Raw genomic sequence first — 16,312 nt, 5'->3', positions numbered from 1 at the left:
GATTGGAACTCTTATGCACTCACTACTGGCAGGAACATAAAACGGTACAACCACTATGGAAAATGATATGGCGTCTCCTTAAAAAGCTAGAAATAGAAATACCGTTTGGAAGTACAACAGAATGCTCCTTAGAAGCAAGGTTGGCAAGACTACATCTCACATACTTTGATCATGTTATCAGGAGGGATCAGCTCCTAGAGAAGGACATCATGCTTGACAAAGTAGAGGGCCAGAGAAAAAGGAGGATTCTCAACAAGATGGATTGACACAATGGCTACAACAGTGGGTTCAAGCATAACAACGATTGTGAGGTTGGTGCAGAACTGGGAATGTTTCATTTTGTTGTACATAGGAAATGACTCAACAGCACCTAACAACAACAGAAATACCATACGATCCAGCAATCCCACTCCTAGAGAAATAAGAGTCATCACATGAATAGACATATGCATACCCATGTTCATTGCAACATTATTCACAATATCAAAAAGATGGAGACAACCTAAGTGCCCATCAACAGGTGAATGGATAAACAAATTATGGTACATACACACAATGGAATACTACGCAATGGTAAAAAACAATGATGAACCCGAGAACCATCTCACAAAATGGATGAATCTGGAGGGCATTAGGCTGAGTGATATAAGTCAATCACAAAAGGACAAATACTATATGGGACCACTATTATAAAAATCAAGAAAAAGTTTAAACACAGAAAAAAAAAATCTTTGATGGTTATGAGGGAGGGGAAGGGTGGGGAGAGGAAGTCACTACCTAGAGAGTAGACAAGTGTTAGCTTTGGTGAAGGGAAACGCAACCCACAATATAGGGGAAGTCAGCACAACTTGAACAAGGCAAAGCCATAGAAGCTTCCTAGACATATCAAAACACCTTGAGGGACCAAGTTACTGGGGCTGAGGGCTGAGGACCATGGTCTCGAGGGACATCTAGGCCAGCTGGCATAGCATAGTTCATAAAGAAAATGTTCTTCAACCCACTTTGGTGAGTTGTGCCTGGGATCTATTAAAAGCTTTCAAGCAGCCATCTAGGATACATCTACTGGTCTTATCAAGTTGGGAGCAAAGGAAAATGAAGAAACCCGAAGACACAAGGAAAATATTAGTCCAAAGGACTAAGGGACCACATGAACCACAGCCTCCACCAGCCTGAGCCCAGAACTAGATGGTGCCCAGCTACCACCACCGACAGTTCTGACAGGAATCACAAAAAGAGTAGGAAAAAAAATGTAGAACAAAATATAAATTCACAAAAAAAACACCAGACTTACGCGACTGACAGAGACTGGAGCAACCCCTGAAACTATGGTCCCTGGACACCCTCTTAGAACTGAAGCCACTCCTGAAGTCCACTTTTCAGCCAAAAATTAGATAGGCCTATAAAACAAACAATAACACACGAGAGGAAGGTGCTTCTCAGTTCAAGCAATTTTACGAGATCAAATGGGCAACACTTGCCCAAAAACACAGACGAGAATGCAGAAAGGGACAGGAAAACTGGGTGAATGAACCCGGAGAACCCAGGGTGGAAAGGGAAAAGGGGAGAATGCTGACACATTGAGGGAATTGCAACCAATGTCACAAAACGATTTGTATACAAATTTTTGAATGAAAAACTAATTTGTGCTATAAACTTTCACCTAAAACACAAACCAAAAAAACAACCCATTGCCACTCATAGCAACCCTATACCCACTAACCCAAGAGTAAAACTCCCCCATAGCATTTCCAAGGAGCAAATGGTGGGTTCGAACTGGCAATTTTTTGTTTAGCAGCCAAGCTCTTAACCACTGCACCGCCACCACTCTGACCTAAAATATAACAAAACCGAAAAAAAAAAAAAAAAACATTACCATTGAGTTGACTCCGACTCATAGTGACCCCATGTGTGGAGAGTAGAACTGCGCTCCATAGGGTTTTCAAGGCTGTGACACTTTGGAAGCAGATCACCAGTCCTTTCTTCTGAGGCACCTCTAGGTGGGCTCAAATCACCAACCTTTCTTAGTAGTTGAGCACTTAACTGTTTGGGCCACACGATGACTCCACTTTTGGTTAGTAGCTGAGTGCAAACCATTTGTACCACCTAGGGACCTCAACACCCGAAACAGTAGAGCATTAAACTAAGCCTGGGGCCCTTCTGAATATGGAGCTCATCTGGGGGCGGGGGTAGTGGATCTTGTGCAACTCTTCCCTACCCCCCAACCCATGGATTCTGGTCATACCTACCTTTTCACAAACTGCTTCTTCTAGCCGGCACATCCTTTGTATGGCTGGCTCCTTATCTTGCTTCAGGTTGTAAATGTCACCTCCTCAAGGAGGCCCTCCCTGATTTTTCCAGCTCAAAGAGCATCACTTCAGCTTAGCGCTACTCCAGTTCAACTAGAAATGTGCTTCGTTTGCCTTCAGAATCTGTCTCCCTCACGGGCCTGTAAGCTCTAAGTCTGTTTAGTTCTTGATTCTCCAGCCCTCAGTACAGAGTAGGGTTTCAGGAAACACTTGTTGAATAAAAGAAGACTCTCAGAATGAATCTTTTGAAACTGATATTCTCATCCTGTTGTACAAATCAGGAAACCAAGGCTCGGAGACAGGAAGTGACTTGCCTGGGGTCACACAGCGAGAGAGGGGGGCCACCTGGCACTCAACCACCCCCCACTCCCATCCAGCTCCTGGCACTCTGTTAATTCTCACACTGACTCGTATTTCTCAGATCAACCCACTTCTTTTTTCCAAGTAAACATTGGTTGAGATAAAACAGAGATACAGAAAATGCACAAAAAAGTTTATCTATTGCTCAGTGAATTTTCAGAATGGAACGCACCCATGTAACCAGCATCCAGCTCCAGAAATAGAATACATTAAGTTTATGTTACGTGAATTTCACCTCAATAATAATAGAAATAGAACATGACCATTTCCCAGAGCCCACCTCCTGTCCCCTCCCAGTCCCTATTCTGACTTGTTATACATAGTTTTGCCTGCCTTTGAACTTTACATAAATGCAGTCATAGAGTTTAAACTCTTGATTGCCTGTTTGAGTTTTTTGTTTTGTCTTTCTTTTGGGGGCTTTTTGTTTTGTTTTTTGCTCATCATTGGGTTTATGATTCCATCTGAGTTGAGTTGTTCAGTAGTTTGTTCTCATTGCTGTATAGTACTCCATCGTGGGACGAGGCCCCAATGTATCCATGCTATTATATATGAACACTTACATTATTTCTAGTTAGGGGCTATTACAAATGGGATACATTTACATGAAATATCTAGAAGTGGCATAATGTCGTGTATTGAATTGTGTCCCCCAGAGATGTCTGTCAGCTTGGCTGGGTCATAATTCCCTTATACAATTGTATGAGTGTCTACCATTTTGTCTTCTGATGTGATCTCCCTGTGTGCTGTGAATCCTATCACTATGATGTAATCAAATGGATTAGTGGCAGTTATGTTGATGAGGTCTACAAGACTAGGAGTGTCTTGAGCCAATCTTTTTCGAGGTCTGGAAGAGAGAATTGGGCAGAGAGATGTGGGACCATCATACCACCAAGAGAGCAGCGCCCGGAGCGGAGCGCGTCCCTCGGACCTGAGGTTCCTGCGCTGGGATGCTCCCAGGCCAAGGGAAGGCCGATGACGGGAAGTTTACTGCAGGGCCGACAGAGAGAGAGCGCCTTCTCCTGGAGCTGACACCCTGGATTTGGACTTGTAGCCTACTAGACAATGAGAGAATGGATTTCTCTTTGCTGGGGCCATCCACTTGTGGTATTTCTGTTGTAGCAGCACTGGATGACTATGAAACATACGTATAGATACCAAAGCTTATTAGTGGCTACCAAGGGTGGGAGGGATGGGGAAGGGAAAGTCATTGCTTAGGGGGCTCTGAGTCTCTGTTAATGGCGATATAATAATTTAAAAACGGATGGTGGTGATGGTTGCACAACATAAAAGTGATTAATGTCGCTGAATTGTACATGTAAAATACGTTGAAACGGCAAATTCTTTGTTATATATATATACTCACTACAATTATATCTATATTATATGTACATATACATAAGGAGCCCTGGTGGTTCAGTGGTTAAGCACACAGATGCTAACCGAAATGTCAGCAGTTCGAATCCGCCAGCATTTCTGCAAGAGAAAGGTGTGGCAGTCTGCTTGCATAAAGATGACAGCCTTGGAAACCCAATGGGGCAGTTCTACTCTGTTCTGTAGGATCGCTATGAGTTGGAATTGGCTTGATAGCAATGAGTGGTATGTGTATATATATTATATATATATAAAAGTATATATACATTTTTAATAGGCTTGGTAGGTGGCACAGTTTGCGCTCAACTGCTAAGCTAAATGTTGGCAGTTCTAACCCACCCACCAGCACTGCAGAAGAAAAAGGCCTGTCGATCTGCTGCTGTTAAGATTACAGACAAGGATACTCTGGGTCAGTTCTGCTCAGTAAGACATGGAGTTGCCATGAGTCAGAATCAACTCCACGGCAACTCACATCAAGAACGGGCATTTCTGCTGGGTGCACAGCTGGTAGTAGAATTGCTGGGCCATTGGAGAGGTGTGTGTTCACTTTTAGTAGGGCATCCCAAACACTTCTCCAGCGTCGGTGAATCTCTCTACATTTGAACAGTAGTGAACGAGAGTTCCCGTTGCTCCATACTCTCACCAGCCTGTGCCCATTTTGCAGAGAAGGCAACCGAGGCTCAGAGAGACTGCCTCCTGCTCAGTGAGGGACTCTGGATCCTTCTGGCCAGAAACCTACTGCCATCTCTTCTCCCCTCAGCATCCTGCCCCCGCTGTGCCCTCCCAGCCTGGTTGCGGGGTGGGGTGGGACAGACAGGGTCACGTGGAGTTGGGTTCAGCAGGAGGAAGCCAGGCAGGGTGCAGACGGCTGCTGAGTCTAGGGCTGGTCAGGAAATCGAGGTAAGGGAGCAACTGCAGGAAGGGAGTGTGTGTGCCCCCAAGGGGGTCCCTAGTGGCAGACCTGAGAGTGGGAAGGGGGCCAAGATGAGGGTGGCATGTGGGCAGACAACAGGCAGAACTGTCAGCCTCTCTCCCCAGGGGACCCCCCCACCATGGACCCACCATCACCCTGCCGAGCCTCCCAACCCCAGCTCACAGCCCCCACCTCGCTGAGCTCCTACCGCTGGCACACAGGGAATGGCGGTGAGAAGGGGGCTGGAGGGTCCCGCTGGGGTCGCTTCACGGGCTGGGGAAGGGCGCTGAGCCACCCGGAACCCGTGGTCAGCAGCCAGCCAGCACCTCGCTCGCTGTTCCGTCGTGTCCTCTCCGCACCCCAAAAGGAGCCGAGGACGAGCCGCCTCCGGCTATCCAAGACCCTCTGGGGGAAGCATAAGAGCCCACCACTGGAGCCGGAGCCAGAGACACAGCACCCAGGTACATAGGTCCCCCACCCTGAGCCTGGGCTGGGCTGGGAGGCCGGATGCTTGGGTTTTGTCTGCCTCCAGAGCATCAGCTCTACAGACACAGGAAGCTGTGGGGACTGCAAAAGCTCAGCAGGAAGTGGCTGGGGCCCAGCTGCCCTCTTCCCTCTTCCACCTAACCCAGGGCCTGGGGGCTGGGGGGAATGGCCAGGCAACCAGGGGCTGGGAGTCCAATCTGGGGAAAAGAATAAGGAATAGACTCAGAGTAGCACTGTCCAGATGCCAAATGGCTCTCAGCCTTGACAGATTTCCTATATCCGATGGACCAGGCTCATCCTCTCCTTACTAGATATCCACCTCAGCTGCCTCATATTCTCCTGCCCTCTAGCCTGACCGTTTTCTGTTCCTTTGAACACTTTCCACCGTAGATTGGTTATTTATGTAAGGGACCACAGCTGGTGTCTTGTATTATAACCTCTGGGACCTACCCGCTGTCCTGGTTAAGACAGAAGATTTGTGTCTGAAGCCTGGCTCAACCATTCATGAGCTGTGTGACCCTAGGCAAGTCACTCAAATTCTTTGGGCCTCAGTGTCCTTCTCAGTAAAACTGGGGTTATGATAGGGCTGTTGGAGGATTAAATGAGAGAAGGTGTATAAAAGAGTCGACACAGTACTGAGTACATAGCAGATGGGCTGTGTCCAGATGTCAAATGGCTCTCAGCTCCAACGGGTCTCTTCTCATATCTGATGGCCCAGGCTCATCACCTCCTGCCTGGATATCCATCTCAGCTGCCTCCTGCTCTCCATATCTTAATTTCTTCACCTCCTTGAGCCTCAGTTTCCCCATCAGTCAAATGGGAATAATTACCCATGGTTGGTGGGTACAAGGCCCAGAGAGGGGTAGAGACTTACCTAAGGTCATACATTCTGACATGGTTGCTGGGAAGGAGGCAAGGCACCTAGGAGGGAACTCCTAATGGGGCTTGATAAATGGAGAGGGGGGCCTGAGGGAGAGGAAAGGACTCCCAGGTCCCCAGTACCTCATCCTCTGCCCAGAGCCAGAGCTGGAGCCAGAACCAGAGCCTCCTGCCCCACAGATTCCTGAGGCCCCTGCACCTGATGTGCCTGTCTGGGACATTGGGGGCTTCACCCTGCTTGATGGAAGACTGGTGCTGCTTGGGGGCGAGGAGGAGGTGAGAAGGATCCCATGAGTGGGGTGGGGGATGCGAGAAAGACTGAACAGTGGTTTGCCTCTCCCTTTGCATGCCTGCCTGTCTCCCTTTTCTGACTACCCTCTCCTGTGGGGGAACAGGGTCTCCGACGGCCCCGGATGGGGAGCGGGAGCTCTGAAGCCAGCATCCAGGTGGCCGTGGGGAACCTCAGGGATCCGGGTAAGCTTGAAGAGTGGAGAGGGCTTGAGAGCCTCTCAATGTGGGGCAGAATCTAAGATGATCCCAAACCCCCAACCTCCCACCCCTAACCACTACAGATCGGACCCCCGGAAGGACTGAACCAGAGGCTGCTGGTCTCAACCAGGTCCACAATGTTCGGGTGAGGCAGCCAGCAGAGGTGGGAAGGATTGGGGGGAGATCAAAGATGCCAAGACCCTCAGAACTGAAAGGGCATTCTTACTGTGAGGTCCTGAACAGCTCACTGCCCCTTAGTGTTCCCATCTGTCTAATGAAGCTAATGAAAGAACATTCCTCTCAAGACTGTTTATGAGAACTCAATACAGAATGCAGAAAAGCATAAGGAGATGCTTCAGAACAGGAGCTGTTGGTTGCCCTTATTATTACTCCTGCTAATGCAGCTTGAGCTTCAAGGCCAGTAGATCCTCTGGGAGACCCTGGGGCAAAGAAGGAGCTGAGGATGGAACACAGGGTTCTGTTCAGCTGACATCCTCCTCCCCACAGGGGTTACTCAAGAGGCTGAAAGAGAAGAAAAAGGCCAGATCGGAGCTGGGAGCCAATACTCCCCGGGATGGGTAAGGGTCTCTGAGGGGCTGGAGGACCTGGATTAGAGTGTTGCCCCCTCCCCCTCCTCTATCAACCTCTATCAAACAGCCCCTACTGCCCCCTCTGTGTCCTGCCCCACTGGGCGACACTGGGATCACTGAGAGACCCTCCATGGACCCAGCTCTCCGTCCGCAAGGATAAAAGAGGCGCTAAATCAACATCCTAGTCTGGCAGTGCCAGGGAAAGCTTCCTGGACATTGACTCCTGAGCTCGGATCCGAAGAGTGGGTGGAAGTTAACCAGGCCAAGAGGGGCAGGAAAAGCATTCTAGGCAGAAGGAACAGCACGTGCAAAGGCCAAGAGGCCAGAAGGAGCTTTGCATATTCAAGAGGCAAAAAGAAGGCAGATGTGGTTGGAGCTCGGAGAATGCGGGAAGGAGTGGAGGGCAATGAATTCAACAGGTTGACAAGGGCTGGACTATGTAGGGTCATGCAGGCCACCGCTAGGAGTTTGGGGGTTATCCTAAGAGCCTGGAGAGCCACAGGGGGCTTGGAAGGAGGGAAGAAACAGGATGCAATTTAGGTTAAAGTCCATCCAGGTCTCTCTACACCTTTGAAGAGTGTGTGTGCGTGTGTGCGCGCGCGCGCGCGTTTGTGTGTAGAATGACCCCTCACTTGCCCCTCCCCAGGCCTCCCAGTGCCCTGGGCTCTCGGGAATCGCTGGCCACACTCTCTGAGCTGGACCTGGGCGCCGAGCGGGAAGTGCGGGTCTGGCCGCTGCACCCCAGCCTGCTGGGGGAGCCCCACTGCTTCCAGGTAAGCGCGGGAAACCCTCACCTCGGTCCCAACTCCAATCCTTTGGCGCCATCCTGGCTTCAACCCCATCCCCGGACCCCTGCCCCAACAGGTAACGTGGGCAGGTGGAAGCCGCTGCTTCTCTTGCCGCTCAGCTGCTGAAAGGGACCGCTGGATAGAGGACCTTCGTCGCCACTTCCAGCCCAGCCAGGTCAGCGTTCCGCAGAAGTCCCACCCAGCACCCGGGGACCGCCCCTTCCACCCTCTCCAAATCCCGCCCATGCCACAACCTTGCTCCCTAGACACACCTGCCCCACCCAAGCTGACTTTTGCAACAGGGGAATCCCCCTTCTTTGGTATACAACCCTCACCCCCGGCACAGTGGGCCCGCCCCTTCCACCCTCTCCAAACCCCGCCCGGTCAAACTCCGCCCCAAGATCCACCTGCCCGCCCCCCAAGCTTTTCGCAACAGCTCCGAGACACGCCCCCCATTCAGTTCCGGACCCGCCTACCAGGCAGTCGCCACGCCCCCCTCCGCGGCATCTCTCGCAGACTTGGAGCCCTCGTCTCTCAGGTTGTTGGTGGTTGTCCAGTCAGTTCCGACTCATGGCGACCCCATGTGTGCAGAGTAGGACTGCTCCACTGGGTTTTCAAGGCTGTGACCTTTTGGAAGCAGATCTCTGGGCCTGTCTTCCTACCCAGGTGCCTCTGGGTGGTTCGCCTGTCAACTTAGTAACGGAGAGCTTAACCATTTGCGCCACCCAGGCACTTCTGCTATCTTAAGGAGACCCCCAAAAAGCTAGGCAGCTTCCGCAGAGCCACGTGAGGATCCCCGTTCCTCCACTCTCTCCCCCTCGGAGCCCAGCGATCCTCCTAGGGCCACGGAGCACGGGTGCGAGGCTCTGCGCTGCCCGTGCCCCCTCCCTCCGCTGACACGCCACCTGGTCCCCAGGACAACGTGGAGCGGGAGGAGACGTGGCTGAGCGTGTGGGTGCACGAGGCAAAGGGACTACCACGGGCGGCGGCGGGCGTGCGCGCCGAGCTGTGGCTGGACGGCGCACTGCTGGCACGCACCGCGCCGCGGGCCGGCCCCGGCCCTCTCTTCTGGTCCGAGCGCTTCCACTTCGCAGCACTACCACCCGCGCGGCGCCTGTCGCTGAGGCTGCGCGGCGCGGGCCCGGGGGGCGCGGCAATGGGTCGCGTGGCGCTGGCGCTGGCGGAGCTGGGCGCGCCCCGCGGCCCGGCCGCCGGCCTGGAGCGCTGGTTCCCGCTTGAGGGGGCGCCGGCTGGCGCAGCGCTGCGGGCACGGGCTCGGGCGCGACTGCTGCGCGTGCTGCCGTCTGAGCGCTACAAGGAGCTGGCGGAGTTCCTCACCTTTCACTACGCGCGCCTCTGCGGGGCGCTCGAGTCTGCACTGTCCGCGCAGGCCAAGGAGGAGCTGGCGGCCGCCATGGTGCGCGTGCTGCAGGCCACCGGCCGGGCACAGGTGCGGCGCTGCGACGGTGCGGACCTGGGGGCCCGGGGCCGGGAGGACCGCGCGCTGAGGGTGGGTCCTGAACTTAAACGGCGAGGGGCGAGGTTGAACATCAATTATAAGGGACTGGCCTTTTTTCACGGGTAGTCAGCTACGAGCGGTGGGTAGGCTCGGGAGGCGGGACCTAAGTAGCACCTGCGAGAGGCGAGGCCTAAGCTTCAGCTGCGAGGGGCGGGAACTGAGCAAGTTATAAGGGGCGGCTCACTGCGAGGGGCAGGGCATGAGTGTCACTTGTGAAGTTCCGGGCCTGGGCATCAGCTGCGAGGGGCGGAGCCTGAGCTTCAACTGCTAGAACAGGTTTCGAGCAATAGCTGCGAGGGGCAGAAGTACAGCCAACACCTATGAGGGGCGGGTCAACTGAGAATGGTGGAGCCTGAAGAGCACCTGTGAGAGGCGGGGTTAGCTGCGAGGAGCGGAGCCTGAGCTGGGCCGCAGGTCTAAAAGGCTCAGTTTCTGCTGTAAGGGGTTCCAGACTATTGTAAGCTCCAGCGACATCGGCGCGGCAGCAATGAGGGGCGGGCTTGAGCCCCAGGTGTAAGGGGTGGGCCTAGGGACTGGATTCCCGCGGCTCAATCTGCGCCATGCCATCCTCCTACCCTGCCCAGGCACTGGTGACAGACCTGGGCACCGCAGAGCTGGCACGCTGTGGAGGCCGCGAGGCGCTGCTGTTCCGGGAAAACACACTGGCCACCAAAGCCATTGATGAGTACATGAAGCTGGTAGCACAGGATTATCTCCAGGAGACCCTGGGTGAGCTGAGGGGGTGGGTGTCAGAGTACTGGGCTGGGGGTCCTGGGTAACCTAGACGCTGGTGGTGGGTGGCGATGGGATCCTAGGATGGAGGTTGGGGACTCCCAGAGATGTTAGGTGTCTCTGGGGTGACTTGGAGGGCTGGGTGTGGTAGGTGTTGGTGGTCATGTGCCCCGATCCGGTCCGGCTATGCTGGGTTGCAGGGCAGGTTGTTCGGCGTCTCTGTACCTCCACTGAGGACTGTGAGGTGGACCCCAGCAAGTGCCTGGCACCTGAGCTGCCCCAGCACCAGGTCAGACTGCGAGAAGGCTGTGAGGAGGTGTTCGAGAACATCGTCCACTCCTATGAGTGAGAATCAGGGGCCCCAGCACCTGCACCTATCCCTGTCCTCAGTCACTGTGCTGACCCTGGCCCCCAATTAAGGTTACCAGATGAAATACAGGACACCTAGTTAAATTTTGGCCCACTATTTGAGACACGTTGTAGTTGTTGTTAGTTGCCATCAAGTCAATTCCAACTCATGGCATGGCGACCCCATATGTTACAGAGCAGAACTGCTCCACAGGATTTTCTTGGCTGTAATCTTAACAGAAGCAGATTACAGTACCCCTGGGTGGGTTCAAACCACTGACCGCTAGGTTAGCAGTCAAGTGTAAACCATATGAACCACTCAGGAGCCTATATTTGGTACATACGTATACCATAAAATTATCTCTAGTTTATCTGAAATTCAAGTTTCACTGAGTGTCCTGAAATTTTATTTGCTAAATCTGGCAATCCTACCCCCCATGCCGTACCATCTGACCCCAAGTAACATGGGACCCAATCCTTTGTCTTCTAACCCCGGTTGACCCATACCCCAATCCCATGCCACCTGATCCCAGTTAACATGGGACCTCAATCTTATAACCTCTGACTACAGGTGACACCATACACCCAACTCCATGACCCTGATCTTAAGTGACTCTGAACCCCAAATCCATATCTACTGACCACAGGTATCCTGGGATTCCAATCCCTTGACTTCTGACCCTCAGTGAACCTGTACCCCTAACCTCAAGGTAACATGGGACGTCATGATTTCCCATGACTTCTGACACTAGGTGACCCTGTACCCCAATCTTGTCCCACTTCATATCATGTGCTCTGGCATCCCAATCTTATGTTCAGTTATAGCTACAACCCAAGCTCATGAACTCTATCTCCATGTGATCCATGTATATACCCAACACCAAGGTTAGGGACTCCAGGATTCTCTACCATTACACCATAAACCCTGACCCCAAGCAGACGCATAACCTCAAGCAACATAATCCTTGATGTCCCAATCCAGATTACAGGTGGCTCCTGATCCCTGACTTCATGACCTTGACCACACATGACCTTTATGCCCATACCCTCCCCTCTGATCATTGTCTCTTCTGCCCCAGCTGGTTCCCAGCAGAGCTTGGCACCGTGTTCTCAGGCTGGCGGGAAGCATGCAAGGCACGTGGCTCTGAGGCTCTGGGCCCAAGACTGGTATGCGCTTCTCTCTTCCTGCGACTCCTGTGCCCTGCCATCCTGTCGCCCAGCCTCTTTGGCCTGGCCCCAGAGCATCCAGCACCTGGCCCAGCCCGCACCCTCACACTGATCGCCAAGGTCATCCAGAACCTTGCCAACCGTGCCCCGTAGGTGCTGGGAGGCTGGGGGGAGTGCATGTAGGTGGGGGGTGAGGGGAAGAGGTACTGGTACTTGGCCTGACTCACCCAGCCCGGCCCCGCCCAGGTTCGGTGAGAAGGAGGCCTACATGGGCTTCATGAATAGCTTCCTGGAGGATCGAGGCCCAGCCATGCAACACTTTCTGGACCAGGTGGCCACAGTGGATGTGGACGCAGCACCCAGTGGTTACCAAGGTGGCAGCGACCTGGCCCACCAGCTGGCAGTCCTCCATGCCCAGCTCTGCACCATCTTTGCTGAGCTTGACCAGGTGTGGCCTGAGCCCTGAGTGCAGGATATGTGTAGGGAGGCAAGAAGGCAGGGAACCTCTGGCCCCAGAGAGCCTGCTCAGTGTCCTCCCCACATGCCTCACCAGGCCACCCGGGACAGCCTGGAACCTCTGCCCACCATCCTACGAGCCATCGAGGAGGGCCGGCCTGTGCCCGTGTCAGTGCCAATGCGTCTCCCGCCACCCCCAGCCCAGGTCCACACCAGGTAACCTGGCCTGCCTCAGATGTGGTCCAGGTTCTGATGGGTAGGGGCAGGATCATGTCAGAGGCCAGGCGCAGGGTAACATTGGGATCAGTGTCAGACACAGCATTGCACAGAGGTCAGAGACTGGAGACAGGGTCATGCCAGGGATCAGGGAGAGGTCACATCTAGGGTCAGAGAGAAAAAATGACATTGTGGTCAGAGGTGAGGGTTGAGTCTCAGGCAGAGGTTGGAGATGGGATCAAATCAGTGGTCAAGTTGGGGTCAGATGTTAAGATGTGGTCAGGGACAGGTTGTTCTTGTAAGTAGAAGGCAGGCCCAGAGTCAGATGGGGGTCAGAAGATGGGTCAGGGTTATGTCAGGGGTCATCAGCAGGGTCATATTTGGTGTCAGAGGTCAGGACTATGTTCTATCAGGGGTCAGGAAGAATATCAGTTTAAGGTCAGAGATTGGAGAAGGGACAGGGTCATGATGGGAAGGAAGAAGGTACCCTTTTGAGCAGAGATCAGGCCCAGGGTCAGATTGGAATGAGAGGTTACAGAGAGGGTCAGATCAAGGGTCCCATGGTGTTAGAGGTCAGGGATGAAGTTAGAGTTAGAGTGGAATTATGTCGTGGGCTATATAGAGAACCATACTGAGGATGACATTGTGGTCAGAAATTAAGGACAGGGTCACATCAAAGTCAGAGGGCACAACAAGATCCCATCAAGGACAGGGTCACATAGAAGCAAAAGATTAGGCGAAGGGTCATTTCTAGGTCCCTGGGTGGTGCAAACTCTCGACTACTAAGCTAAAGGTTGCCTGTTCAAACCCATCCAGCAGTACCATGGAAGAAAGGCCTGGCTATCTGCTTCCATAAAGGTTACAGCCAAGAAAACTCCATGGAGCAGTTCTACTCCGTAACACAAAGGGTTGCCATGAGCCAGAATCGATTCCACAACAATAGCTTTGGTTTTTGTTGGGAGGTCCTTTCTGGCCAGAGGTCGGATGGGGTCAGCTTAGAGGCCAGTTGAGAGTCTGAATCTCCCACCCCTACCCCCAGCTTCTCCGCAGGGGAGAAGCCCGGCTTCCTGGCCCCCCGGGACCTTTCCAAGCACACTCCTCTCATCTCCAAGAGCCAGTCCCTGCGCAGCGACCGCGGTGCAGGTGGTTGGGCCCGGCCACGGCCAGAGGAGGAGCAGCGGCCTCGGCCAGTGCAGCGTACGCAGAGCGTCCCAGCGGGCCGCCACGCTCGCCGCCGCCCGTCGGTAGGGCCCCGGCCGCGGCCCAAGGGATCCCTGCGCACAGGTCCCGCGCCCCGCGGCAGGCCCTGGACCGGGGTCTCCACCTCCCTGCCTCGGAAGCCGTCCGTGCCCTGGCAGCGCCAGCTGGATGAGCCGCGGGACCGAGATCAGGCGCCAGGCACGCACCGACCCGTGGGCAAGGTGAGCTCTGGCCCAGGTCCGTGCAGGGGAGAGAAGGGGGAGGAGGGCTGGGAAAAAGGCTGAAGGCAAAAAAAAAAAAAAAAAGGCCGTTGCGGTGGGGGTATATTCCAACTCAGAGCAACCCTATAGGACAGAATAGAACTGACCCGTAGGGTTTCCAAAGAGCTGCTGATGGATTCGAACTGCCCACCTTTTGGTTAGGAGCCGAGTTCTTAACGACTGCAGGTTCAAATACCGTGCTCGCTGTGCTGTGTGACCCGGAGCCCTCTCTAAGCCTGTTTCCTCCTTTGTATTATGGGAGCGGTGCTCCCCAGAGGGGCACGGCGATGGTGAGGTAGAGTGCACGGGACAGCGGGTCAGGGTCTCCAGGGGGTGGAAGGGGCTGGACGGCAGGTCAGGTGACAGCTGCTCCTTCCCTACAGCTAGCCGAGCTGCAGTGCGAGGTGGCCGCTGTGCGCGAGGAGCAGAAAAAGCTGTCCAGCCTCGTGGAGGCTCTAGGCGCCCAGGTCCGGACCCTAGCGGAACAGCAGGAGAATCTGAGGGGCCAGCTTCAGGACCTGAACACCAGGCTCGGTGCTGGGTGAGCACCTCCCCCAGTTATCCCCGCCCCCCCGCCCGCCTGTAAGGCCCCGCCCCTTGCCCAGTCCGGCCCCCAGACAGACCTACTCCAATCAGATCTGCCTTGGCCCCGCCCCCTAGGGGTCGCGGGTCTTTCACTGGGGCCCTGCCCCAATCACACCCGGCAAGGTCCCCCCCTACCCCGGCCCTTGGTCAGCCACGCCCCTTTGTTCGCACTTTCCCCGGGTGGCCCTGCCCCCAGGGCTACAGGTCTTCTCATCCAGGCTCCACTGCCCAGTCAACCTCTCCCAATCAGGCTGGGCCAGGCCCTTCATTCAGGGGCCTCCCCCATCCTGGTGAGAACCCCACCCAGAACTTGCCAAGCCCCGCCTCCAAGGGTGGGTTAGCTGGTCCCGCCCCTTCCTCAGGCTTATTTAGGGCCCGCCCCCCCCCCCCCCAAGCCCAGTGGCCTGGGTCCTTGGCCCTCCACTGAGGAGCTGGAGGGGGGCTCCTCAGACTCTGACCTGCCTCCCTCGCCCCTGACCCTCACAGGACCTCGCAGTTGGAACCAGAGCGGGGCCCTCCAAGCAGTGAGGGCCACAGGCTTAAGAGTCTGGTGAGACCCCTGCCTGAGCCCTGGGGCACACCTGCTCGGTGGTGGAGCCAGGGGTGGGGTGCAAGCACCCCTGGCCCGGAGCCCATTGCCATTGCCTCCCCCAGGAGCGCCGCCTGGCTGAGGTGGAGAGTACTCAGGCTCAGCTGATGGATGCTGTCCAGAACTTGCAACTTCTACCCAGGACGCCCGGGTTCCAGAGCCAGCCCCTGACCCTCAAAGCACCCTGCGCCAACGGAAACACCACCTGAGTTGCCCATCCCGCCCACGTGGCCTGGGAGCAGAGAGACGGCTGTCCGGCAGGGGTGTCTGACCCTTGCTTCAGCCCTATGTGGCCTAGGGTGGGGAGTGGAGCTGCAGGTGCCAACTGGTCTAGCACTATGAGGTTGTCCAGTAAAACCTTGATTTCAGTAAAATCTGTGGTTTCTTTGACAATCAGAAAGCAACCTTTTCCCACCAACCACTCACCTCTCTCTGCCCTAATCAGGGGTGTCACGGATGTAAGGAGATTCTCATCACCTGTGTGACCTTAGGCCTTTATCCTCCCAGAGCCTTGGTTTTCTCATCTGTAAAATGGATCTAAAGTTCTCTATAAAGTGGAAGAATCACAGTTAAAGTTGTTCAATGAAAAGTACCCATCATTGTTATGGGTAGCACCTGCTTCCCAGCAAAGCCCCTATCCCATCCCCAACACTCCTCAGACCCTGGAGGAGAGTAAGTCCCCAAATCCCAAGCCAGGCAGGGGTTGTGAACTTCCTCATTATGGGAGGTGGGTGAAGGAAGAGGTGGGTGGGTGTGGAGATGGCTGAGTTATTCGGTGAATGGTTGAGTAAATGATTGGTGCATTTGAACCATGATGGGTGTTTGAGTGAGTGAGGCGTAGGATGAATGGGAAAAAATCTAGGTGAATAGGTTGGCATTTCCTGGATGTTTGACCTGGTGGGTGAATGGTTAGGTAGGTTGTTAGGGTGGGTATGTGTGCCTAGAAAAGACCTGGCTCATAGTAGGAAGAGTAGGAAATAAACGTTCAAATTGAGTAAGTGCTTATGTACATCGTACAGATATTTGTTGAGGTCTCTTGAGACTCTGAGTGGACTACT

General features: G+C 54.2%; 2 protein-coding genes across 18 annotated transcripts in view; one reads left to right on the top strand and one right to left on the bottom strand.

The window, feature by feature from the left end:
• LOC100671951 (ultra-long-chain fatty acid omega-hydroxylase) overlaps positions 1-7,437 on the bottom strand; it is an 81,493-nt gene extending 74,056 nt beyond the window's left edge. For 8 of the 12 annotated variants that reach the window (XM_064280883.1, XM_064280888.1, XM_064280879.1 and 5 more), the window contains exon 1: positions 5,143-7,437. The gene's annotated coding sequence lies outside the window, so the exon portion shown is untranslated. Of the gene's footprint in view, positions 1-1,291; positions 1,398-2,246 lie in introns of all 12 variants that reach the window. The other 4 variants (XM_064280882.1, XM_064280890.1, XM_064280884.1 and 1 more) reach the window with 3 other exon arrangements.
• Positions 4,842-15,566, top strand: RASAL3 (RAS protein activator like 3). Of its 6 annotated transcripts, none has more exons than XM_064280874.1 (18): positions 4,842-4,937; positions 5,076-5,411; positions 6,455-6,591; positions 6,711-6,789; positions 6,888-6,949; positions 7,312-7,382; positions 8,041-8,167; positions 8,259-8,357; positions 9,099-9,632; positions 10,286-10,430; positions 10,634-10,778; positions 11,861-12,097; positions 12,195-12,396; positions 12,502-12,620; positions 13,660-14,041; positions 14,464-14,621; positions 15,152-15,215; positions 15,320-15,566. In XM_064280874.1, exons 2-18 carry the CDS (start codon positions 5,090-5,092, stop codon positions 15,461-15,463), a joined length of 3,027 nt encoding a protein of 1,008 aa, XP_064136944.1. In that variant the 5' UTR covers positions 4,842-4,937; positions 5,076-5,089; the 3' UTR covers positions 15,464-15,566. The 6 variants fall into 6 exon arrangements, with proteins under 6 accessions (XP_064136944.1, XP_064136945.1, XP_064136946.1 ...); XM_064280875.1 differs by having other exon boundaries at positions 4,888-4,937; positions 5,063-5,411; XM_064280876.1 differs by lacking the exon at positions 4,842-4,937 and having other exon boundaries at positions 4,945-5,180; positions 5,318-5,411.
• Positions 15,567-16,312: the final 746 nt, after the last annotated feature.

The sequence above is a fragment of the Loxodonta africana genome, chromosome 3, assembly GCF_030014295.1.
Source record: "Loxodonta africana isolate mLoxAfr1 chromosome 3, mLoxAfr1.hap2, whole genome shotgun sequence".
Taxonomy (NCBI): Eukaryota; Metazoa; Chordata; class Mammalia; order Proboscidea; family Elephantidae; genus Loxodonta; species Loxodonta africana.
Note: the sequence above shows the minus strand (reverse complement) of the source record. Positions and strands in the feature narration are given on the sequence as shown.

Bases quoted from the DNA above. Each gene is read 5' to 3' on its own strand.
- RASAL3 (XM_064280873.1), top strand. From the start codon at position 5,033: ATGTGGGCAGACAACAGGCAGAACTGTCAGCCTCTCTCCCCAGGGGAC. The intron at 12,098-12,194 runs GTAGGTGCTGGG...GGCCCCGCCCAG, and splicing joins AACCTTGCCAACCGTGCCCC to GTTCGGTGAGAAGGAGGCCT. The intron at 12,621-13,659 runs GTAACCTGGCCT...CCCTACCCCCAG, and splicing joins CCAGCCCAGGTCCACACCAG to CTTCTCCGCAGGGGAGAAGC.